Source organism: Trachemys scripta, chromosome 4 (genome assembly GCF_013100865.1).
Source record: "Trachemys scripta elegans isolate TJP31775 chromosome 4, CAS_Tse_1.0, whole genome shotgun sequence".
NCBI classification, from domain to species: Eukaryota; Metazoa; Chordata; order Testudines; family Emydidae; genus Trachemys; species Trachemys scripta.
Window position 1 is genome coordinate 117692741 of NC_048301.1, and position 24376 is coordinate 117717116.

General features: G+C 44.3%; 3 protein-coding genes across 3 annotated transcripts in view; 2 read left to right on the forward strand and 1 right to left on the reverse strand.

Annotated features, from left to right (window-relative positions):
• The window catches only part of C4H6orf132 (chromosome 4 C6orf132 homolog), a 30392-nt gene extending 19086 nt beyond the window's left edge, over positions 1 to 11306 (forward strand). The window contains exons 3-5 of the mRNA XM_034770583.1: positions 1922 to 1997; positions 3306 to 6465; positions 7506 to 11306. Coding sequence (XP_034626474.1) covers positions 1922 to 1997; positions 3306 to 6465; positions 7506 to 7611 — 3342 coding nt within the window. The 3' untranslated portion in view covers positions 7612 to 11306. The remainder of the gene's footprint in view (positions 1 to 1921; positions 1998 to 3305; positions 6466 to 7505) is intronic.
• A 6028-nt stretch (positions 11307 to 17334) lies between these two features.
• Positions 17335 to 23918, reverse strand: WDR77 (WD repeat domain 77). Its single transcript, XM_034770585.1, has 10 exons — positions 23694 to 23918; positions 22575 to 22760; positions 21433 to 21574; positions 21295 to 21344; positions 20509 to 20579; positions 19539 to 19593; positions 19167 to 19238; positions 18938 to 19046; positions 18221 to 18289; positions 17335 to 17789 (listed from the first exon to the last, which is right to left on the reverse strand). The coding sequence occupies exons 1-10, from the start codon at positions 23806 to 23808 to the stop codon at positions 17630 to 17632; spliced, it is 1029 nt and encodes a 342-aa protein (XP_034626476.1). The 5' UTR covers positions 23809 to 23918; the 3' UTR covers positions 17335 to 17629.
• Positions 23919 to 24015: 97 nt separating this feature from the next.
• The window catches only part of ATP5PB (ATP synthase peripheral stalk-membrane subunit b), an 8591-nt gene continuing 8230 nt past the window's right edge, over positions 24016 to 24376 (forward strand). Inside the window, exons 1-2 of the mRNA XM_034770586.1 lie at positions 24016 to 24170; positions 24273 to 24315. Coding sequence (XP_034626477.1) covers positions 24143 to 24170; positions 24273 to 24315 — 71 coding nt within the window. The 5' untranslated portion in view covers positions 24016 to 24142. The remainder of the gene's footprint in view (positions 24171 to 24272; positions 24316 to 24376) is intronic.

Here is a 24376-nt window from a genome sequence, read left to right on the forward strand (position 1 = left end):
TGTGCAATGGTGGAAACTGCTCTTAGGGCAAAATTCTCTTTGCACAAAGGATTGTAAAGAGCTGCCTAGAAGAAGCCGTTGGCAGTGCACAACACCACATTTTATGGGTCCTACAAAACCCAGGAACTGTGCTATCTGTTCTTAAGCTCTAGCTGCTGGCTCTTTATCTGTTAACAATGTATGTTTGCTATCAATAAAGAGCACTCCTGTTACAGGAACCATCTGACTGGTATAAATTTCTCTGTACAGGATGGCCCAATTCAGCCTTGTCCAGCACTTTGTGCAGTCACAGCAAAGTGGGTGTCTAACACCGCTGTTCTGATTTGGTAGCACTTTGCACAAGGTGTAGGTGACTGCACACGGTGCCAGGCGAAGAAGGAATTGAGCCTGGAATGTCTATAATGAAGTCTCGAGAAGGTGCAGCCGAGGCTCAAAACTGCTGAGTAAAGCGTTGGTCCAGGAATTACAGAGTTCCAGTCCAGACAGGGCTTGGTCTGTAATTTTAATGCATTAGTGTATGTTTAGCGAGCAGCAAAAACTTTAAACGCTTTTGCTGAATGATCGTCACATTGAGTCACTGGAGGGGCAGGTTGGGCAGTTTGTGTTTGGGAGGCACAGGAGGCCCTTGTTCAGCATTTCAGCCTAGTTGAAAGTGCCATGAATGAGGCCGCTTCTCGAAAAAATGGCATGAACTGGAGCTGAATAAAATTTTTGCACCCAAATGACCTGAAATGGCCCTGGCTTCAGATAGCTCCACAAGACTGAAGCTCATCAGGGTCACCAAGATTTGGGCATATGGGCCAGTTCCTGTTTTGCTTGCGCATCAAAATGCTTCCGAATTTGCAGTGCGGATGCAAAAAGAGTTGACTCAGCAATTTCAGCTGGGTTTCACAGTGAGTCCTCGGTGCTAACTAGGGAGAAGAATGCAAACTCATGAGGGTCGCGAGGTGGAGGGCAGTGTCAGTGGCACTTAACTTGTTAGGCTGTGCTGAATGCCACAGCCCCTCCACAGAATTCATGCCATTTCTTCAGTGAGTTAGTGTCCTCTGCGCGTGAACTTTGGTGAGCAACTGCCAATGCTTGGTGGAGACTATCTTCACCCCTGCCCTGCCCTGTCCAGTAGAGATGGAATAAGGCAATCTGGAGTGCCAAGTCCATTCCCAACAGGTGTGCTTCCCAAGGCCACCATGCCAGCAGCGGGTGCATCAATGGTGGTAGCTCTCTGACAATAGCTGATGTTCCTTCCCCGGTGGGAGGTTGTCTGCACGTGCAGGCAGACATGTCTGCACTGGTTACAGTCAAGTCATGTTTTCAAGCTTTTCTTCACAACCAGAAGGCCTATGAACATATATACATGAAAGTTGAGATTCAGATGACCTAACATGGGTAAAACTCATGCTCAGCACTTTATACACATGGTATTTGAGGTGTTTTTATTATTTATTATTTATTTGTATTGTTGTTGAGCCTTGGAGCCCCAGTCATAGACTCATAGACTTTAAGGTCAGAAGGGACCATCATGATCATCTAGTCTGACCTCCTGCATGATGCAGGCCACAAAGCCGTCCCAACCCTTTCCCTTGACTCTGCTGTTGAAGTCCCCAAATCCTGTGGTTTAGAGACTTCAATTAGCAGAGAATCCTCCAGCTAGCGATCCCTGCCCCATGCTGCGGAGGAAGGCGAAAAACCACCAGGGCCTCTGCCAATCTACCCTGGGGGAAAATTCCTTCCCGACCCCAAATATGGCGATCAGTAGAACCCCGAGCACGTAGGCAAGATTCTCCAGCCAGACCCTCATTAGCCATTATACTACTTACCAGCGATGGCGCGGTGAATGGCATGAATCAGGACCCCTTTGTTCTAAGTGTTGTGTATATACAGTTGTGAGTTTTCTTACCATCCACTTATTAAACCCTTTCAGAACACCCAGGAGACACATGGAGTGGCTGTGCCAACCCCTTGTGTGCCGGAGGGCTTTGAAGAAAAAGCATCTCTAGGTAAGGTGTCCTCTCTGCTGAGGTATTCAAAGTCTTTAAAATGGCTTTAATGCACAGATCTGCTTATGTTGCCGTCACCGTTCCTTAATCATGCAACTAGTTTGGCTGAAGACAATATACCAAGGCGTCAGGATCTGGCCTCCTGTGTTTCCACACAAACTGAATAAGTTTTCAGTTGCTGGCTGACTTGAGGAGGATTCCAAGTGTCCTTAGGGAAAAGGACTGAAACACAGTTACGAGATGCTGCCATCAGATGAAGCCAACACCTGCAAAGCACGTTGGGTTAGTTTTTTCTGTGATGCAACCATGGCAACTATCAAGAGTTTTTTAAACATATCTAAAGTTATTCCATTGTTGACATGGAAATTTGGTTGCTTAATTTGTTCCCTTATTCAGTAGGAAGCATAGGAGGTAACTAAATTTTGTCTTGACTCTAGATAGTGACTGTGATAATAAGAAGTCAGGAGACTGAATATGCTTTTCTGCCAAGTATTACATAATGTCTTGGGAGTCCTGAAACAATCTCATTCTAGTTGTTTCCTTTGTGGACCCAGTTTATCTGGTTTCATATATTTTATATGCAAATCAGTGCATCAGAAAAGATAGAGACACACCGAGGGAGAGTACAATACAAAATAAGTTAGTAGCAATCGCTAACTTAAAACTCGTGAACCCCAATCAAAATTCCATAAGTTATGGAAGTATCTGATAGAAGTCTACACTGTCTTTTCTTTTTTTTTTATTAATTCCTCCCTAATTTTCATGACCAAACGAGCACAAAATACATTGCAGGATCTCCCAGTGCAGAAAGAAGCCAAGAGACCTTCTCTTGTCTATTAACCTCAACTTGTTTTTAAGAAAAGGCTCAATCCATTTTTTTCTTAGTGGTGAGATATAACTCTTATGTTAGAATAATTATGAACTAGGCTCTTCAGATGACTCATTCCACCTGGGCTGAAAGGTTTACAGGTATTATCCAGGCCACCTAAGGAGGTGCCTTCAACTGCCAGTGAAGTCAACAGGAGTTTGACTTCATTAGGGTCTGCCCCTGGGATTTTAGTTGCAAAATCAGGCCCTTATTCTGAGCATCTCCTAAAGATGTATTGAACGCAAGCGCGCTATTAAGGAGTGAGTTGCAATGGCTGTGTTGCTGCTAAAATCATTTTTAATCAGGTTGTTTGAAATGAAATGCTTCCAGCTGGTTGTGTGACACTTGGCTCTTCTTAGAAGAACAGTTTTGCTGGAAATGTTCTCTGTATGGACCTTGCCAATGTGCAATGTGTTTAATACCAATATTCTTTCCCATAGGCCTTAGGCCCCAAATCAATGGAAACTACAGACTGTACAATTCAGTTGGAGACCTGCGGCCAAAGGCTTTCGAGAGGGACTATCTGGACAATGATATTCCTCCACCGCCTCCGATGGCCCCACCCCCACCTCCACCCTCCATGGCACCCCCACCCCCACCAATGGAAATACCACTACCTCCACCATGCACGGCACCTCCACCTCCACCGCCGCTGCCGCCACCACTACCTCCAACGGCAGCATCTCCGCGATCCATGGTTCCGCCTCTGCTTTCGTCTTCAACCGTATCTTCTCCCAGCCCGCTGTCCCCTCCAGATTTCATTCCTCCAGCACCTCCACTCGCTTTTGTGGTGCCCCCAGCGCCGCCTCTGCCCCCTCCAGCGCCTCCCACACTTCATACTCCTATGTTGAACGGCGTCTCCAAGTGGAAATCAGAAACAGTTCTGAACATGAGGCAGACAGACGCCAGGGAAAATGCCAGCGTCTCCTCTCTCGCTGTCACCACTCCACCAGCCTCTCACCAGAAAGCAGAGTCGCTGACCAAGTCCACCCCAGAACCTCACCTAACTTTCCCCAGATCATTAAAAGTACCTCCCGCTGCCCCGGTGAGAAGTTCATCCATTTCCATGGAAGAAAAAGATTCCGGTGAGGAAGATGGGCCTATTTCCAGACAGCCTCACACCCGCCCTCCCCTTCCGCCGAGCTTTACCATAAGACCTGCAGCAAAGGTGCACTTAGCTGGAGAAGCTGAGCAGAAATCTACCTTGGATAGGCAGATAGTAACAAAGCCCGTCAGACAAATCACAGAACCCGCGAGCCCAAGACCAGGGTCAGACTCTGGCAAAGGGACTAATTTTAATAGTTATCGATCCTCATTGTCAGAGGCAGCAAAGGTCCCGCTGGAGAAAGCTGAAAAGGACGTAGGTCCAAAATCTGAGCTTCCTACTGCAGAGGAGGAACTGGACGTGCCCTCCCCAGACTACACATCATCTGATGATGACTGGAAGGAACCCAGTAATCTAAATAGGCTGAAGCAAGAACTGTCAGTTCTGCTGTCCTCTTCTTCGAAAAGGGAGGAGAGACAGCTGGATAAACCCATAACTGCCAGACCTACCAATAGTATTACTGACCATGCTAGCAATGATAGGTTTAGCTCTGTTGGGTCAAAACAAGCTAAACCTACTTTGAAGGACCCACAGTTACCAGCAGGGGGGGGAAGTGAGAGGAAAGAGAAGATACCTACTAATTCACTCACTGCAAAAGAGAACTCCTCCTCGGTTTTCTCTGCTCCAGTCAATAAACCCACCAACACACAAGCAAACAGTGTTATGAAATTCAGGAACGAGCTGGAAGCACTACTCTCCCCAACAAAGGAAGGTCAACCACCAATAGGACTTACAAATCACAGACACAGTCCAGGCACAAACAGAGTTACCCTGAATTCTGGTAGCAGCCAGACAAATTCTGGTGACTCCAGGCTGCCAAAACCTGTTGCCAATCAGCTCCCACCCACAGCAGCTTCAGTGGAAGTTGAGAAGACACAGGAGGATCGTAAGACTCCCAGTGCCCTCACCAGTAATAAAACTTTGGAGAACTTAAACCCTGTTCCAGGATACCCGCCATCTGAAAATGTTCGGAAGTCTCCAGACCCACCTCAGAAACCAAAGGACCAACTCTTTGTTCTAGCCTCCTCTTCACCCTCTTCTATAGAGGCTACCTCTCCCACACAAACCTCTGGGCCATACACAGACTTTTCTCTCGTCCAATACAAGACCCATCGGGCCAAGACCAGCTCCACAGACAGTCTATCCTCTCTGACCCCGTCCCAAACTGTGGAGGAGGGGCCAGTCAGAATAAACAAACATGATGCAGAAAGAGGCACAATCCTGTGCTCTGCTGAGAAGCCACTGGTGCCTTCACAGCCATCCTCCTCCTCCATGAATGCAGACCAGGAGGATGACGATGCCCTGATCCACCCAGTCACAGGAGAAAAGGTGGAGAAAGGCTCTCCAATGGCTCTCCTCCTGGCTGCAAAACAGCGGGCCCAAAGAGGCAGGCAATCTGCCTCCCGCCAGAACAGTTATTTGTCCAAAAAGCCCCCCGTTAAGCTATCCGAGAAACTCAGCAGTGGCAGCAGCAGCCAATCAGAAACTGGCTCGACCAACTTCTACTACAGTGAGTCCAAGCCCTACTCCTTTGTGGTGGTACCAAAGTCCCCGCCGAAGGAGTCACCTGCTCTTTTGGAGGGAAAGCAGCATGACAGGATGGTCACACCTGAAGGCAAGGCACTGGGCTTCTCGGAACCAGGACAGAGAGCCTTCAAACCACTGTCGTTCTCCAGCACTTCTGAGCAAAGCCAGAGCATGCAGAAAACTAGCGCTGGGGAGTCCCAGCGCCTTTCCAAGCCAGACAGGTTTGGTGCCTCCAGTTTAGTTCAAGGCCTCTTGGAGTCCAGACACTTGAGACCACAAGACCTGCCCCCCAAACCTGACGCCCCCCTGTACGCTGTCTCTTCATCTCCTAGCTCCTTGCCCAAGGAGGAGGAAGAAAATGGAGAGAAGCTTGACTTCGAGATCATCCCACCACCACCAGAGTTCAGCAATGACACCAACAGGGTCGAGGAAGCTTCTTCAAACGTGGCAGAGAGCCGCAGAGACCGCAGTTTCCCAGATTACAGCCAACCCTGGGAAAGGCAGCAGAATATCCGACGTCCAAGCTACGGCTATGGCAACAGTTACGTCCTGCCCTCCAAAATGGCCCCAGACAGCGGTACGAGGAATAGCGGCTTCAGTCAACATTACCCAGGTGGCAGTTACTCCACTGGCCCTCCTGTCTACAGCGCAGACAGCCGCCCGCTGATCAAGAAGCGCCTGTACGTGTCTGAACCCGATAGGTCCTACACGAGAACATCCACATCCTCCAGGAACGTTAGCACACCTGTGACCTATGGCCACAACATGGTGGGGTATGGCTCCCAGGCTGCAGAGGGGATGCGCCGGGTCAGCTCCACCCACAGGAGTGCCTCCAGCAGCACGCAGGGCAGGCGGATGTCACTGGAGCCCCCTGGGAAAACCATGTCTTGTAGCAACACCATGAACAACGCCAAGTATAAAGGGCAGAATGGGGACTACTCTGTCGCCAGTGCAGCAGCAACCAGTAGGTACGTTCCACTTATTGCGAGGATGTGGGCTGATGCTGGAACCCCTTGGAATGGGGGGGCTGGAGGGGTGTCCGATTTGAATCCCCAGGTCTGAACCCATATCTGTGGTTCTCATTCTGGGTCACATCCAAGAGAGGAAGAGGCTTCTCCCCCAGTACTGGCTCGGGTGCAACTGACGTCTTTTGAGAACCTCTTTGGTGCTCTCTCTAACTCAAACCCAAGACCTGATTCTTCCTTCCACCTCAGTCCTAGGCCTGACTTTCAGTTGGTTTTCCCTCTGACTCAGGCACTGTCTGGTTCCATGCACAGCCATCTCTAATGATAACTTGTTCTGGAGGGTGTGGAGGGTTTGCTTAAGGGGAAAATATCCCCAAATTAAAGCAGTCTCTTTGAAGGGCAGGCCAGGCAGGGAACAGGACCATGTCTTGCTCCACGTTTGCACTATGCCTACTAGTAACAGGGTCTCAATCATGATTGGGGCATCTGGGCGGCGCCGCAATACAGATACAAGCCAGAAAGAGCACTATGAACAAGCCTTATCCTCGCTTCTTCCCGGAATCCTGAGACCCTTCTGCTGGCAAAGCAGGGAGAGGTGTGTCCCCTCCATGTGACATATTCTTCCCAAGGAGCGTGCTCCTGAATCGGTTTTAATTAGAGCGTGTTTTGAAGCAGATTTAAAATATGAGCAGAGGGATTCCTTTGCCTGGGGCGCTGTAGGTACGTCTTGTTGATAAAAGAATGGTGCACATTTAAAGGCACAGTGTGCCCACTGGTATGGGCCATGCAGATGGCAGAGTAGTTTGGCTCGGGCAATTCCAGCCATATCTGTCCCTGCATGCGTGTCTTCAGAGTTGGGCTGTTGGATACTATGGCAACAGGCACTGGAGAGAACTACAGCTTGCTCTCCCTGGGTGCAGGATAAAATATAACTACGGGAACACAGTTATGCTTGCCCCTACCCCTCTTGGATGCCTTGCTGCTTTGTTTTATAAATGGCTTCCATGGCTTTTGATGACTTCCTCCTTTGTTTCCTCCTTCAGGCCTACCCAGGGCAACCCACAGTACAGTTCTCCTGTGAACACCTTCACAGTCAGGCCTGGGACACGGCAGCCGATTTCCTACACGTACCAAGGTAGCCATCGATAAGTTGGTTCAGGAGGCTGCTTTGCGGTCTCCAGTTACATAAACCCCACAAGCCTGTTCCAACGTGGTGTGACGCAGGATGGACCTTGACGTGTCATTAATGATGAAGTCTATCCAGGAGTGGTTCTGTAGGAGCATAAGGGTCTGCTATGGCTCCCAGAGTATCCTGTAAATGCACTGCATGCAAATTATTGGTGGCGAGGGTGACACTAAAACCCTTCTCAAAAAAACAGATATGGAGAGTCGTTACTGGAGAGGCCCAGTTGCTGCACTGTTGTCTTGGGGGAATGCCTTCTCTCTCCCCCACAGGACCATTAGGTAAATGCTCTAGCCTATTAGGACTTTTAAAATGTAAAAGAAAGAACATGCCGTTTAAAAGCACGTGATACAAAATTACTCGTTAGTGATTTTCTTTGGTTAAATTCAGTTTTAAACCTACTTTAAATGCAATTTATTTGGAAGGGGGGAAAAACTCCACTGGGAACCTGCATGACAAGGGGAAGGTGTCTGAATCCAAATATGCTAAAAACAGGATGTAGAAATAGGGAGTTTTAACAGAACAGTGAGAGATGTGATCAGAGCAGGGAATGGAGGATCTGGAACTCCTTGAAGCTAATCCTAGCTCTGTCACAGACTCACTCATTAGCCTTGGGCAAGCCAATTAGCTGCATGTTTTCAAAAGTGGCTTTTGATTTTTGAGGGCCTGTCTTGACCCCTGAGGTCCATGGGAGCTGTAGGTGCTTCAGCATCTCTGGAAAAAATCACCTTTGTGCTCTCACTGAGCAGCCAGAAATGGAGGTGTGCACGTTTAAAAGCCACTACTGAAAATTTGGGCCTTAATGTCTTGTCTTCATTTAGCTCTTTTATAAATGGTGCTAATGCTAATGACCCCCTGCCTCAGAGGAGTGCTGAGAAGATTAACTGGTTCAGGTTTGTAAAGTGCTTTGGAGATGGAAGACACTAAGTGATAATTGTCCTTAAATTCTGTCCATACTAATGGACATCACTGTGACTTACAAACTGTGTAGAGTTTTACAGTTCTCTTGTCCCTCAGAAGAATGCCCCTTTAAATGCCCCATTCCAAACAGTTAAGCAACTTGTTTCCTATACATTCATGTCTCATAAAGGATGTGGTTTTAGTTTTAGCCTACTTTGGGGTCAGCTAATTTTTAATATAGTCCTTAAGTAGCTGACACACTGTCTTTTGTAGTGTGCCATTAGTAAAATATTAGTGGTTTATAGCATTGTCTGTTTTTATCTATTTCTGTAAATGTATTATGGATGCACTCTTACCATCACATCAGGCAAGGATGCTGCACTGTGTCTGCTGTCTTCCAGTTCAAATATCTGTCTGAATTACAGTCAAACAAAGGTTATCCAAATGAGATGGGAGCCATGAAAGTAACTGTAGGTAAACAGGGGACTTGAGTCTCTCTCTCCCTATATATATAACACACACACGGGGATATCTCATTTTACATAACCAACGTTTGGTGAGCTAATTTAGTTGGTAAAAGATACATAAACAAAACAAAAATCTAGTATGCATCAAAATAAACTCAATTAAAATGACTGTAAAAAATGTAAAAACATGTAGAACATTTTCTAGTTATGGACATCAAACAAAAAGCACTTTGAGACACTAGTCGTTTTTTATTTAAAGCACTTTTTATTTTCACTAATATGCAATACCTTTTTAGTTCACTGAAGCTTTTCCCATGTGGTGTGTGTGTATATGTAAAAGGTTTTTATTTTTGCTGTTGGACTCTTACCATTAAGTGAAAAACTTTGGCTGACACTATGCAATTTTTTAAAACAAGTGTTTTTGGGTATGAATGTCATGTTGTAAATTGATAGTAAGTGTACCATTATTTGTAATTCATTATACTAATGACTTAACGTCTGGCCTTATTCCACAGTTGTCCCATATAGTGGATATAAATTTAAGTATTCTGGACTTCTACTTTGCTACAAATACAATGAGAATGCAAATATGATGAGTGGAATGGCTGAAATTCAATTCCCCTCATACACATATGACACACAATTCCAAATAAACTTACTCCAGGGGGTATGCAATAACTAACACCTGAAATGCCAGTGTGGTGTTTAAAAATAAAATGAATGGGCACTGAAGCAATAATTTCCTCTATAGTGTAAGTTGTTGCCAAAAGAACTAGCGTTCCAATCCTGCAAATACTTAAGAACACATGCAACTTTTATATTGTACCTAGTTCTTGTGGAAGTTTATGGGATTACATCTGTGAGTAAAGCAATGCACTTTTTTTCACCATTTTCAGTTTCACACAGGCATGATTTTGCCGCTTAATGTAACTTTTTGCAAACTAAGATTCTGGCATTGATTTCTAATAACCTGAAATTGTGAATGCCAACTTTCCTGTCAAAACTGTTCAAAAACAAGCTTGGGAAATTGAAGCTTTGCTCATAAATGATCCATTTTCACTAAGGAATGGGCCTAGGTTGTTTTGGGTTTTGGTTTTTCCAAGCAAAACCCTGTAAAATTAGCCTGCTATTACGAAAACACAAAATCTGAAATATTGTTTTTTTTGACACATTTGAATTTTGTTGCTTGTATTTCACGCAGTCCCACTGGATACATGAATTTGTATTGGTATTTTATGTAGTCTGGGAAGGTTTTACTTCCATCAAAAATTTGGTATATGATAAATTAAATAGTTACATTGTTCATATTGATAAAACAGATTAGTTTATTTTGTGGACTAGAAAAACAACTTCCATTTTAATTTAATATGGGCACCTACCCTTATAAATAGATGAAACAGTTTCTTGGAGAACAATAAGATGGTGTCTGTGGTGGTTAATTCAAGCCAGTGTTAATTCAAGTGGGTTTTTGTGTTCACTATTATAAATGTGGGTAGGGAGGGTAGTGTGATTTATATTCTACTTCCTGAATGCCTGCTCCCTCTGAATTCAATGGCAAAACTCTGTAGACTACAAGGAGAGCTTCAGTTTGGTGCTTGGACTGGTTCCCAGTGGACTGGTCCCAGAGAGCTACCACATTGCAAAAAAATCACCATCCAAGTTATTGGCAGGGGGCAAAACCCAGATGGGCAATGAAGAGAGACTTTTAGGGAAGGACTGAGGTGCCTCCAGGTCAAGATGGAAGCACTTTAACAGGACAGCATGTGTAGTTTGCACTGTGCTGTAGATCAACCCAGGACTTTATTTTAATTCCAGGGCTCTTAATTTGGCAATTTTCACCAACTTTCTACATTCAATAATGGTGTTCAGTCTGTTTGCTTTTTTAATATAAAATCACCCAGATGAATTAATGGTTATATATGTTCTACTTGGTCACTGTATATAAATCACGGATATAGATCGCTTCCAAAATGAATAAGTGGTTTATAGTCCATATTAACCTGATGTTTAAAACCTTCTAGTATTTTTAAACAATTTGCTTTAACTTTAATGAAAACTTGGTCACTCATTTATCAGAACTGTAGTTATTCCCAGCAAATGAGTAGTTTACACATAAGCTACACTGGAGGTAGTAGAACTGATTTTTGCTTGTAAAATGTATAACAAGCTTTTATTTATAGACTGTATTAAAATGTCACACACTGTGCAATCTCTCTCTCATTAAATGTTTCACTTTTTTGTTTTTGCTTGAAAGGGCTGGGTTATGTTTGGTTGTCGAATTAAATAAAACCTTGTTTGACTTATTCGGTTATCCAAATGTTGTTTTGGAGACAATCTGCTCCCGATACATCTGGTGCAAAAGCATAATCTCCCTCTCCTTTAAGATTTAAGGAGAAAAAAGGAGGGTGGTAGAGATTGCCTGTCTCCTGCCATTGGTAAAGGACAAAAGAGCCTTTCATTTCTAGGTAACTGAAATTCAGCCTCTCTGTATAATTACCACCATCTGTCTATGGATCAGTCCAGCTGACTGTCCATAACAAAACACCACTGCAGTTGGTACTGTCCTCTGTAGCAGGGGCACTAGAGAATCCAAGGACTGAATGGGTATAAACAGTGAACTGCCTTTGCCCTTCTATAGGCCTCCTCTCTAGTTCTGGCTAGAACATCTGGGCAGGGAAGCTTATTTATACTCTATACCACCCTTGTTCTATAGAATCATAGGACTCTAGTCTTTAGAGCTGTCAGTCCAGCTTCTTTCACTAGCACTGAAACTCACATATGCATTTGCAAGTCCTAACACGCGTGTCTTTTAAAATGGAAAATGCTTGCATTACTCACACTACAATGAGAAGAGAAAAGACTGAGGCTTGTTTTAAACATAGCCTCCCTCTTTCCACTCCTCCACATTAAATACACATTTGCATTTCTTTCATTCAGCTCTGGTTACAGACCTGGACTCTTTACTGGGGAAGTGCAGAATATTTTTATATATATATATATACACACACACACACATATATAAAAAAAATCCTAAATGAATATTCAACTTGGGAGGCACACCAAAAACTAAGCTCAGTGTGCGAATGAGTCTAATAGTGGAGACATCAATGAATCTAACTTTCCACAGCCCTTTTTACACATGGCTTCTACGTAAATTGGGGTTTATGGTCCGTGCCCCTCCCCACCCCCCCTTTTTTAAACTGCTTCTAAGGCCCTGCCTATGTTAAGGAAGCTCACACATACAGATGGCTGTAGCTGTAAACACACTGGTGCAAATCCCTAAAGCAGATCCCATACACTGATGTAAAATGTTGCAGTTTACATCAGTCAGTTACATCAGTGTGAATTTCCTTAGATCCCTTCAGCAGACTTACTTCAGATTATTGAGAAGTCTGTTGCTGTGCAGAAAAATAAGTTTTAAGCTTGTTCCCTTAAGTACAGTGTAGATAGCATATAGCTACCGTAGGCTGTTATTATTTAGTTCTTTGGGGCTCTCTTTGTTCTGTATTTGTACAGAATCTAGCACCATAGGGTCCTGGTCCATGAGTAGGGCTCCTAGATTGTATTTACTATAAGAAATGATGTCTGATTTAGAAGCTCAGATGCATAAACTTTGTAAAACTGGTTGAAAGATGGATACTAATAGCCAATGACATCTTTGTGCAAAATGGGTTAATGGAATGTGAGCAGGGAAGAACTTGTTTGCTGCTCCCTTCATTTAGAAAGATATTTACTGAAGAAACACTCATTCAACATTTGGCAAAGAACTAACTGCAGAGGCAGAAGTACACATGAGTCAGAATAGAAACCAAAAGTCAAACCACCACCCTCCAAACAAAACGGCTCATCCATAACTGAACCAGGTATGCTTGTCTCCAAAGCCATCAAGAACGGACCTACATGCCAGATTTCACTCCAGGGCCAAAAATACCAGCACCTCTGGAGATAAAGATTCCCGTTTAAATTATTAAAGTTAACAGCTGTATCAGTTAAAAACAAAACACAGTGGAAGCTCTCTGGCCGAGACCACTGTAGGCAGAGGGTGGGTGAACTTGTTTAACACAAGTCTCCTCTGACACACACTAAGCTTTTTCTTTACACAATCTATGCAGCCCACTGCAGGTAAGTTAGTTCTTACACGAGCCTGGCATTCCAGGTCAGCTTTTTCAAGAGAGCTCATCTGCTATTAGAGCACCAAAATAAGTGATTGCATCTTCCCAGAGCTCAGAACGCTGCCAACACCATTCTTTCTAGGTGCCTAAATGGGAGCCGAATGCTCCATATAAAAAACTAGCCCTGTAGAAAAGGAACAGATGTAAATGGATAATTAAATTATTCATTCTTCCATTTTTTCTGCAGGATCCACTGGTTCTCCAAAGGCAAACAGTGGTTTATAACAACTAAAACAGGGCTTACAGACTTAATTTAAGTTAGCTGGGGCCAGATTCTGCAGCTGCTATGCATACTGAATTCCCTTTATCTTCAATGGGAACTAGGCACTAAACAGTTATTAGGGAGGCATTAGTCAAAACTCCAGATAAGGCAGAGTCAAGTTTTGCACTTAAAGCAGGGATTCAACCTCTTTTGTATGAGGAATAAACTCAATCCTTTCTAGAATTATACATTTACCCATTATGGACAAATGAATGTTCTGAGCTCTAACATTTAAAAATGGGTCCTCTGCAGCGGACGTAAATTCAAGTAGCTGTAACTACAAAAAGCAAGATCAGAGTACAAAGGTGAGCATTAAATCACCTTGCACAGCTCCTGTCTTGATCTATATCCAGATCTGATAGCCGTGCTTTGGCAATACTTGCAAAATATTAGCATCAAGGGATATGCAAGTGAATTGCCTCTCTCTCTCACACACACACACCCTGCCAGTCCCCTAAATTACAGGGGCACAATAAGCAAGTTAGATAAAAAGCCATTTTAGAGATGACAAAAATACCATTGTATGTTCCATCTGTTCCTAAATAATTTAGTTAAGCACCTATATAGCACTTAGCATTACCCAAAGCACTATATAAACAAACATACCTCTGTACATTTTAACACTATGCAACTGAGTTATCAACATAACTTATTGTTTCATATTCTATAGCACTAAGATTTCTGTTAACCAATTAAGTTACCAGTTCAGTTATCAATGAGCAGACACTCTATTGCATGCAACACATGCATCCCTAAGGCCACAGAATGTAATCTCCTTAGGGTGGAAAGTATGTATTCCTCCACCAGCACAATGAGGCTTAGATTTTAATTGAGCCATTTAGATACTTCCACAGTATAAATAATAAAAAAATATGGGCTGAAAGATGAGATATTTCTATCCTCAAAGAAAGTGAGGGTTTATATTCAACTGTCAGAAATCGTAATATGAAAGCAGAGCAATCCTGGGTATAGAAGACTATGTACAACTTTGTTAAACTAGCTAGATAATGGCTTTTTCCAACTGCAATGTCTCATTTCCCATTATGCTGAAATATCCTGATGGAGAAGACCCTACCGGTTTAATGCATAATGATCCTCGCAGATACTCATTTACCTAAAAGAAACAGCTCAACTTTCAGAGAAACAAGATTCTTTCATGCTGCTCTCAACTATGAAATCAAAAGCTCCTCATTAGGTAACCCAATCAGAAATAGATAGCTGCTGCCCCCATGTGGTAGGAGGCAGGGAAGCTTAGCATTCAGAATAAACTATTAAAAAGTTTGAAGGGGAAGAGCAAAGCGTTTGTGCGCTATGGCACATTAACAGAAGCACTGAATACTGATCTGACAACATACAATTTTATAAAACCAGTAGAGTCTTAGGGGTCTTCGGACACACACCCAGCCCCACTGAGCCTGAGCTCAGCATCACCCACCTTTTCATTGCGAGTAGTTTCACTTATGCCATGGGAGTTACAGACTCCATTAGTTTCAGCATTTGGTTTTGACATTTTGGAGATTAGTGTTCATGGGCAGAGAAATGTGATACTGAACAGCTGTGCCAATCCCACTGCAAAATTTGAGAGCGGTCTTAAGTGGAAACTCATTAAAAAATACCATAGGATTATAGCAGCTTGTCATGGATTCTGGGCTGAGGGGAACTGGAGACAACAAATATATCTTCGCAGTAAAGAGAGTCTGCCTCACTTAAGGTTAAATTCACTCCTGTTCAGGGGGCCAGTAATGCGTAAGGCCGTATATGTTGGCCACTTTGCACAGGGATGAATTTTATCCTTCCTGAGGATAACTGACCTCAGTGGTAGCTTCCATGTTTTTACATGCTTTCCTGAGGAGTACTTTGCTGGATCAGGCCTCTACCAAGAAAAAGGTTCTGCAATTCACATCCAGGACCAAAAGACAAATATATTGCATGTCCCTCTATGCAAGTTATAGGCTCCAGGTTTACTCTTTGAAGCGAATGCAAGATAAATAATGCAAGTCTTTGAAGAAAGTGTCCCAGTGAATCTGTACCCATTTAGAAATTAAAACTATGATTTATTAAAAGCTGCCTTCCATTTTTCAAAGACATCCACCCATTTCACATGTAAACAGCACAAAACTTGTTTCCATTCTCACTACAGTATCACAGAGGTCCATGATAATAAGTACAAGGTTTTTTCTCTTCTTTTATTTTAAAATAGCTCTTAAGAAAGGTGTCTGCTTTTATAACTTTCACTTTTGAATACACTGCACTGAACCGGATCAGCATGTGTTCTCTGTGAAACATTTAACTATGTTGGAATTCACGAGAGCCAAGTTAGTTTTAAATGAACAAATGAAAAAAAAAAAATACACAGGGAAACTTATCTACCTGCCTGCAAATTAACTGTGGGCACTGCACAATTTGGGTCTGCTATGATATAATCTGTATAGGAGATCAGATGATGTTAACATTATCCTTCATTTTGCTTTCTTGGCTCATACAGAACAGCATGTTACAGACTAAGAAGAAGGGAAGTGGCTTCCAATCAGGTACTTTCTGTCTATTTGCCTCATAATAGATGGCCTGTTTAAATTGTGGAGAGGAATAGGTGGGGGCAGGAACCATATGGTGAACAAAATATCCAAACAGCAGCTGGCAACACACGCAGCAGTGGAGTTTTTCAAAACCATACTGTAGTTTATGGGAAACAGCCAGGTTTTAAAAATGTTATGCAATAAGTTACAAAAATACTAAAAGGACAAGCAAAGCCAATACTAGGAATTTGGGACGTATGCCCCGCTCTCCAGCACAAAAAGCCACTTAACATAAGTAGTACAACAGAAGTCACCCTTTTATGAAAAGCTACCGGCAGCAGCTGGTTAGTGACTTTCAAAAGAGAAACAAGTAATTTGAGCTTTCAGAATCTTCACTCTGACTCCAAGCTGGCCTCTTCCCCTCAGCTTTCTTCATCTCTTCAACCCTTTAAGTGAAGTATCTGCAAAGCAAGGAAGCTGAAGTTTTGACCCTGGGAAAGCCCCAGTGGTAACTTGCTGTGGCTTCAGGGCTCCACTGAGGCCTGGCCTACACTGGGAGTAGGAAGAGGGGAAAATCGATCTAAGTTACACAACTTCAGCTATGTGAATAACGTAGCTCAAGTCGATGTATTTAGATCTACTTACCGCGGTGTCTTCACTGCGCTAAGTCAACGGCTGACGCTCCCCTGTCGACTCCGCCTACGCTTCTCGCCCTGGTGGAGTACTGGAGTCTAGGGGAGAGCGCTCGGTGGTTGATTTATCGCGTCTTCACTAGACGCGATAAATCAACCCCTGCTGGATTGATCGCTCCGGAGGGTGTAGACATGCCCTTAGTGTCAAATATAATGCAGCCAACTAAACTACAAACATCTTTGACGCAGACACACATCCTGGAGAGCCCAGATCATAGTTCTCCCTAGATAATACTTCACCATGAAAGCACTCAAAGGCTGCACTGGACACTGTGGGAGCTGCGCTTGGCATTCCTGCTGAACAGCACAGATCTCCATCTTCTCTCTTATTGACTATCTGAACGTTCAGATGTCCATTCACAGGACAGAAGTACAGACTAGCAGATTCTGTGCCTGCGTATGGGATTCACACACTCAGAGGGAAGATAGAGCATCCCTAACTGCACCGGAGGTTGCATGAATGACAGTAATGGTGGAGCCTTTCTGTGCTATAAATATTGAACCAAGGTTTCCTGTTCATCTGTCAGGGTTAATTTACATTGCTCTTAATCTCACTGTTCCATAATCCCAACTCAGGCAAGGCCCCCACAAGACTGCCAAACTTTTTAACGGGCAGGAGAATTCTATTCTGCTACTTCTGTAAGTGGTCTGATATGCCAAGAAGAATAAAAGCCAAACCCTTTATGGTTTTTATTTATTTATTTTTTACCTAATTGTCCACTTCCCTGCAATTCCTTGTGCCTGAAATCAGCATTCTCTGGTGCAACATGTTAAAGCTTTATCACAGGTGAATCTGGACTCTACATCAAGGGGCTGTTTTTGTAATTAGCTTGTGCCTAATGCAAAGTTGCTACAGGACCTGCCTTCTTGGTTGCAAGCCATAAGTTCTGAGACAGGCAATGGGCCATATACATCCCTGGTGCATAACATGTGGAGTTATACCGGGGATAAATCTGGACCAGTGAGTTTATAAAACTAGTCATGTACACTGTTGCTCCCAGCAGCTTCAGTAGTCTGTGTTGGAACTGTGTGGTGTAAAACTTGATGGTCCCATCCAACTGTAGAGAGCAAGGCCTTGTTCAAGGGAGACCACGATAGGCCTCTCACAAAGTCTCGATGAGAGCGACTTCTGAAACTGGGAAAAGCAGAAGACGTAAAACGGGATTAGACAGATAAAATATTTGAATGGCCCCACCGCGTTACTTTACATTACGAACTACTACTTAGCTGCATTGTCATTCCTGGAAAATCCCAACACACACACAGCCAGGCAGTGTTCAGTAACTAAATCCTGCTGATTAATATGCTATAAGCTTCTTTATCATCTACCCCCTTCCTGATCCCCAAACAGGCGTTCAAGTTCAAAAAAGGCTCTAGCGTTGCTTTGTTATTTCCCCCAGCCAAGTCCATTCCTATAAATATGTGAGAGTGCATTTGATCCATTTCTGCAGTACTACAAAAAGAAAACAAAAAAACTGACCTCTTTTGCATATAAAATGCACTTACCGATCATTTAATGACTAAAATTTCAAAATGCACCAAGTATTAATTGGAGTTAGTACTTACACCTCTGAAAGGCTAGAGTCAAGAACAGCTACCGAGCAGTCTTCACTAATTGAAGCCAGAAGGGGCGAACTGGAGGGTAAAAGAAAGACTGATGTTAAAACTACTATATATACCTGAAAGCTCGAAAGTAAACAACATATGCTTCTTAATGAAGTGAACAAAGACTACCAGGCAATATCATAACCCATATCTGCGCAAGTTTCTTTGACCAATAGTTTAATATTCTATGAATATCTTATAGATGTCAATCAGTATTAACAGGCAACATTCTGTTACTGCATAAAGGAAAAGAAATGAAGGTACAAGATGATTCAAAGTGGCCTAAGTGTTACTAACATGCACTTCCACATCACTCTGGAGTCAAATATACACTGCTAGCCCCATTCTTAGTGCAGAGCGGCATGAACATCTTTCCCCACGTGGTTCTTGGTTCAGAGGGTTTTTTCTTTTTTTTTTTTTTTTTTTTTAAAGAACAGGACAGAATTGTTAGGGTGCAATATATACACAGAGATTTGGAAAGACAGTAGACAGAGCAGCAAGGTGAATGGACTTTACACATACATGGGACACCAATTCCTGTGCACTTCAAATCAACCTTACACATTCCCTATTACAAAAGGCTGTGGCCAAGAGTACTTCCAATTGCTTTAGTTCTGAGAACCAACAAGGTCTATCTATCAGCATCTAAACTGCCTCATTCCACCATAACATCAGTACCTGTGTGTAGAAAATGCAAACCCAGTGATGGTTTGGGAGTGCACAGCTGAACTTAGAGCGGAGTCTGGGTTCTTCGTGTCTACAAGAGCAACTGTCCCATTTTCATCACCTTTAAAAGAACAAAGGAGAACGGGATTATTAGGGAAAATCAAACAGAGAACAAAGAGCATTCAGTCACAATGTGTAATCTGGATAATGACAATCAGTTAATAGTAAGATAGCTCCTTACCCAAAACAAATGTGTCACTTTGCTCTGGATGCCACATAACTGAGGTAGGGAGGTAAGCAGAGGCACTGCAAACTGTCAAGAAAGAAACGATGGTGAGTGTGACGAGAACTGTGAGCTCAGATATTCCCATGTTATTTTAGCACCCTCAGTTGCCAATTGGCTAAGATTTTTTTTTTTTTTTTAAACTTGTTGTTGTACTTATGTGATGTTATTTTATGACTGGTTTCTTTGTGCTTTCATCCTAGCACTATCATTGGCTGAGATAAATTCTATGTGGTAGAACAATACAAACTTAATGAATGAAACATTGCAAGTTTATCTCCTCCCCCTCTCCCCCAGAAAATTCCATGTATTGTATATCCACAGACTTACCAATTCGAGTAGCTGGTTTGGGGCATCTGGTATCCCACAGTAAAATTCTGTCATCCTATACATTCAAAGTTAATGGAGGGGAAAAGGAAAAAAAAAAAAAAAAAAGAGAAGAGGTTTTATGAACTCTGTGCCTCCACATATCACATCAATGAATTAAGCTTTGGACTGGGAATCAGGAGTAGTAATCTCTGTTCTCCCATTCACTCTCTCCATGGGCTTAGATAATTCACTCTGTGCTTTTAGTTCCCCTTCTCTACAATGGGGACAGTCACACTTACCTACCACACCAGAGTGTTTATATAGCATTTCAAAGGGTAAGTACTGCTGTGTAACTGCTAAGTATTATCAGTTAGAGGCAATATTGTGTATTTGAATCACAATACTCCGATAACATACATAAATATTTTGATTCAGATGATTTCATATAAGAGAGTTTTCTTTCAAATTGTGACAACTGCTAAAAGCAGAGTTTATTATGTATATTTTCATAAATATATTTTGCAATTGTATAGTGACTTCCCATCCTTTAATTATAAGTCCATCTTTTCCCTCCCACACCCCAGGTTTAAGGTCGCTCTAAGCTGAGATTATTTGTATCACAGTAGCTACACGAGTGTACACTCCCAGTATAGATGTAGTGCACCAATGCAGCCTACCCTGATTTCAGACCAGTGCAACCTCTGCATTACTCTGGTGCTGTGATCTGCAATAAGAGTTTAAACTGGGGTAGATATACCCTCAATACAGACTGAACCTTAACAACTACAGAGCTAGCCAACAGCATATTTCAATGTAGTCAATACAAATTATCATTGTAAGTTATGGACCATGAATGTGCCAAACTGGAATGCTTCAAAATGACAAAAAACACGTGCTACTTATTGAAAACGTAAATACATGTTTTAACTGCAGAGTTCACAGGCCAAATCAGATTTATACCATAGAGATTTGGAGACAGAGTTAGTTTTACCTCAGCACAGGACAGGAACATGGTATCCTTACCAGGACAAGAGGCCACACATGTCACTGGGCTGGAATGAGCTATCAAAAGAAAAAAAGGATAAAGCTACTGAAAGGTTGGGAATGTGGATCAAGGCTGGATGCAACACCTAGCCAAAGAGGGGCACTGGGTGGCTCACTTGCACTGCCTCTACCTGGGCTGTGACTAGGAGGGATGTTACACCACCATCTTCCATCAGCTCTAAATTCACAAAAACTTGATTTAGAAAGTAATAAATATAAAATTCTAGGGGAGAAATATTTTCAGCCCAGCACAATTACCATACAATGGATCCACCGAGAGGGGAGAGGAGAACTGTCACTTGTCAATATGATGTTTGGAGGAAGAAATGAGAGCGAGGGAAATGACTCACATCCCTGGAAAGATGTGGGCTAGAAAAATTCTAAGAAGCCTACAAACCTCCTACGGATAATCCCACAAAACAGACAACTTTATAAATTTCATAAACACTGTCCACTTGAAATATATTGTACTGTCATTTTTCCTTGAAAGTTGAGCATCATGCATTATAATCAGGATAAATACAATTGGGGTTAGTGGCAAGAAATCCAAAGTAAATAATCTTGGGTCAAAGATTATGGTGTGGTCACCAGCCAGGATGCTGCATATATCAGCTCTGCAGAGCAGTGTGCGTTTTATTAGATCAGGAACAGCTGGATTTGAAGTCCAGACTCCCAAAGCAGCTCCTAGAAGTGAATAGGAGAAGCAAAATCCGTAAGTCAATTTGGCACTCACCTCTGTAAGAGTGCAGCACTGTTTGCTGTGGGATGTCCCAAACCTTCACGCTACAAGTAAGAACACAACCAGTTAGGAAGAGCGAGGGATGATTCACTCAAAACAAGAGAGAGAAGCAGGAATGCAAAGGAAACTAACCAGAAGTCTTTGCTGCCACTAACCGCCTGAGTGGCGTTAGTGAAAACGCTCACTGTTGTCACAATGTCGTCATGCTCATATTTACAAAACTTGTTCACTATTAGAGTTTCGTTCTCATCCAACTCCCAGAGCTCCACAGCACCTAAAGGAAAACGGGGAAAGCCAACCATTTTATCGAGAGGGTTCAACCAAGAAACAATACAAAAGCCTGGGGGAGAAGATGCTCTCTTCCCAAGAGGACTCATTACCCAGAAGGGCCCTGTGGCAAACTAGATGGGATCTAAATGGAAATATCCCCATAGACAAATCAATTAACAGAGACAAAGTGCAAGAAAGTTTTCAAAAATGCCACCATGATCGTATTAAAGAATATTAGGTAGCATTTACACGATGGTCTTTATTTTCACAGCACATTACAACACATGCAATCAAAAACCTTAACAATGCTTCAATATTATGGTGATGAGTGTCACAGAAAACCCTAAACTACAGAATCTGGAACATCCCTCTGAGATAAATTATTATTATTACTCATGGCACTTAGGAGCCCCAGGCATGGCCCAGGACCCCATAGTGCTAGGTGCTGTACAAACAGAACAAACAAGACAGTCCCTATTGTTATTCTTATTTTATAGATGGGAATACTGGCACAGAGCGGTGACATGGCTTGCCCATGGATTTACAGTTGGGCCAGGAACATGTTTCAGGTGTCTTAATTCCAAATCTGTGCTCAGGCATTGTTTACAAAGGTTCAGAATTGTCACGGTCTCCGCTGAGAGCCCAGGGTGAGGGGCTGGAATCCAGCAATACATCTGATTTTGCATTGTAGGTCTGTACACATAAATCTGTTTTTTACATGTTCCCCTGCCATTTCAAACAAGAACAAATTGTTGTTGACCAATCTGCATTCCCACAATGTTTGCTTAAAAAAAAAAAAAAAAATTATGAGAAGTTTTTAATCCCACAAACACTCCCATTTCTGTTCAATACGGACCACTGAGCTGGTCCCCTTCAGGTTGTCCACTTCCTTCCATATGGCATCCCAGACAACTCCCTTGATCTGCAGGAGGCCAACTACTGATCATGCTCACACATTACAGACAAACTTCAGAGCTACAAAAATTCAATCCATTTTAATTTACCAGAATCTGAGGCCACTAGTATTCCTTTATCCGCTACCCATTTCAGATCCGCTACGCCTGCTTCCGTCTGAACCCCAGCAGAGCAAAAGCCTTCATTAGGGGCCCGTTCTGGATCCTTAAATACCCAAATGGAACCCACCCAGCAACGTCCACTCAAGCTAGAAGCACCCAGGAGAAGAGCTCCATCTGGAAAAGAGATAAAAAGAAGAGAGAGAGTTAAATCCCACAATTCCTGATATACTGAGCCTATACGTAAAGCACAATACAGAACTCAGGTTATCTAGGTTAACATAACTAAAGCATCATCTTGGCTGATTAAAAGTTTTGATTTGACTTAGCTAACACATGCTAAATAAGGGCTTATCTACACTTAAAATGCTACAGTGCTGCAGGTGCACCGTGTCACCGAAGACACTACCTACACCAACAGGAGAGCTTCTCCCATTAGCGTAGGTACTCCAGCTTCCAGAGAAGGGGTAGCTAGGTCAATGGGAGACGTCTCCCATTGAACTAGTACTGTCTACACTAGGGGATAGGTCACTTTAACCGTGTCATTCAGGAGCGTAGATTTTTCTATTCCATTTCTAAATTCTGTGGGGGTATGAATGGTGTCCTTGAAACCTGCACTGAATGAACAGATGTTGGGGGGCTGGGGTAGCAATGCCCAGTGGTTGCACTGTAGGCAAGTGTAAGAAAACTGTAGAGCCCTGCAAGGTCCCAAGAGAGGCACAGGGATAGACAACCCAGGGGCTCTCTCTCTGGGTGTGAGACTGTTCAGAAGCTCACTCTCAGGAGGGTAACACTTGGCTGCAGTGTATCCCAGGAGGTGGCATGGGGAGCATCACTGGGCAGTAGCTGTGATGCACTGTCCCCCACCAGGGACGGATGATGTTCGGGATCCCCCAGAACGCAGTGCTTGGGATCACCCGGGGAAGTTCACGTGGGCCTGGGACAGGACGTGCACGGGCCACAGGGTGGTCAGGGCTGGGGAGCAGAGTGGGGTTCAGGCTCAGGACAGAAGAGGTGCCCCGGGGGCACCGCGTGGGACAATGCTCCAGGGGCGCAGGGCAGGGTGCATGGGAAGGACGTGCCCTGGGGGGGCAGGGGTCGCTGGGGTACCTGGGCGGTAGTGGGCCCCGTCCAGGTGGCGCTCCATGCAGGCGGGCGCGTTGGGCGGGATGTTCCACTCGGGGTCGCCCGAGGCCCCCCCGTCGGGCTGCTCCGGCTCTTGCATGGCGGCGGCGCGCGACTCCCACCCCCGCGGCACGAGCAGACGGACAGCGGCAGCCTCCACGTGCTGCTCCCGGGACACCCCGACTGGGCCACGCCCCCTGCCGGCGCCCCGGCGCTCCTCTCGCGAGATTTCCCAGAACCCCCGCCCTCCGCCCCATCACGGGAGATTACGATTCTTCTCGCGACACGGTTACCGCTCCCGCCCCCACAGCTCGCGAGATGCGGGGCGTTCCTAAGCTCCTCTCGCGAGGCTGCCTTCGCCGCCGCCATCTTGCTGCCGCCGCCGCCGCCGGGGTCACCGGGACGGAGAGGGCCGCGCCGCAGCTCTGCCGACGATGCTGTCCCGCCTGGGCCTGCGCGCCGGTGAGTGGGGCCGGCCCCGCGGGGGGGCGCGGGGGGAGCCGGGGGGCGGCCCAGCGGGGGCGGGCCCGGGGCCTGCACTGATCGCTCTGTGTCCTCCCGCAGCTCCGGCGGCGCTGAAGAGCCTGGCTCCCTCCCTCTCCGTGGGGTAAGTGCGGCCCGGGCGAGGCGCCGGGGCTCTGGCCCTGCCTCGGGCGGCGGAGGGGGGG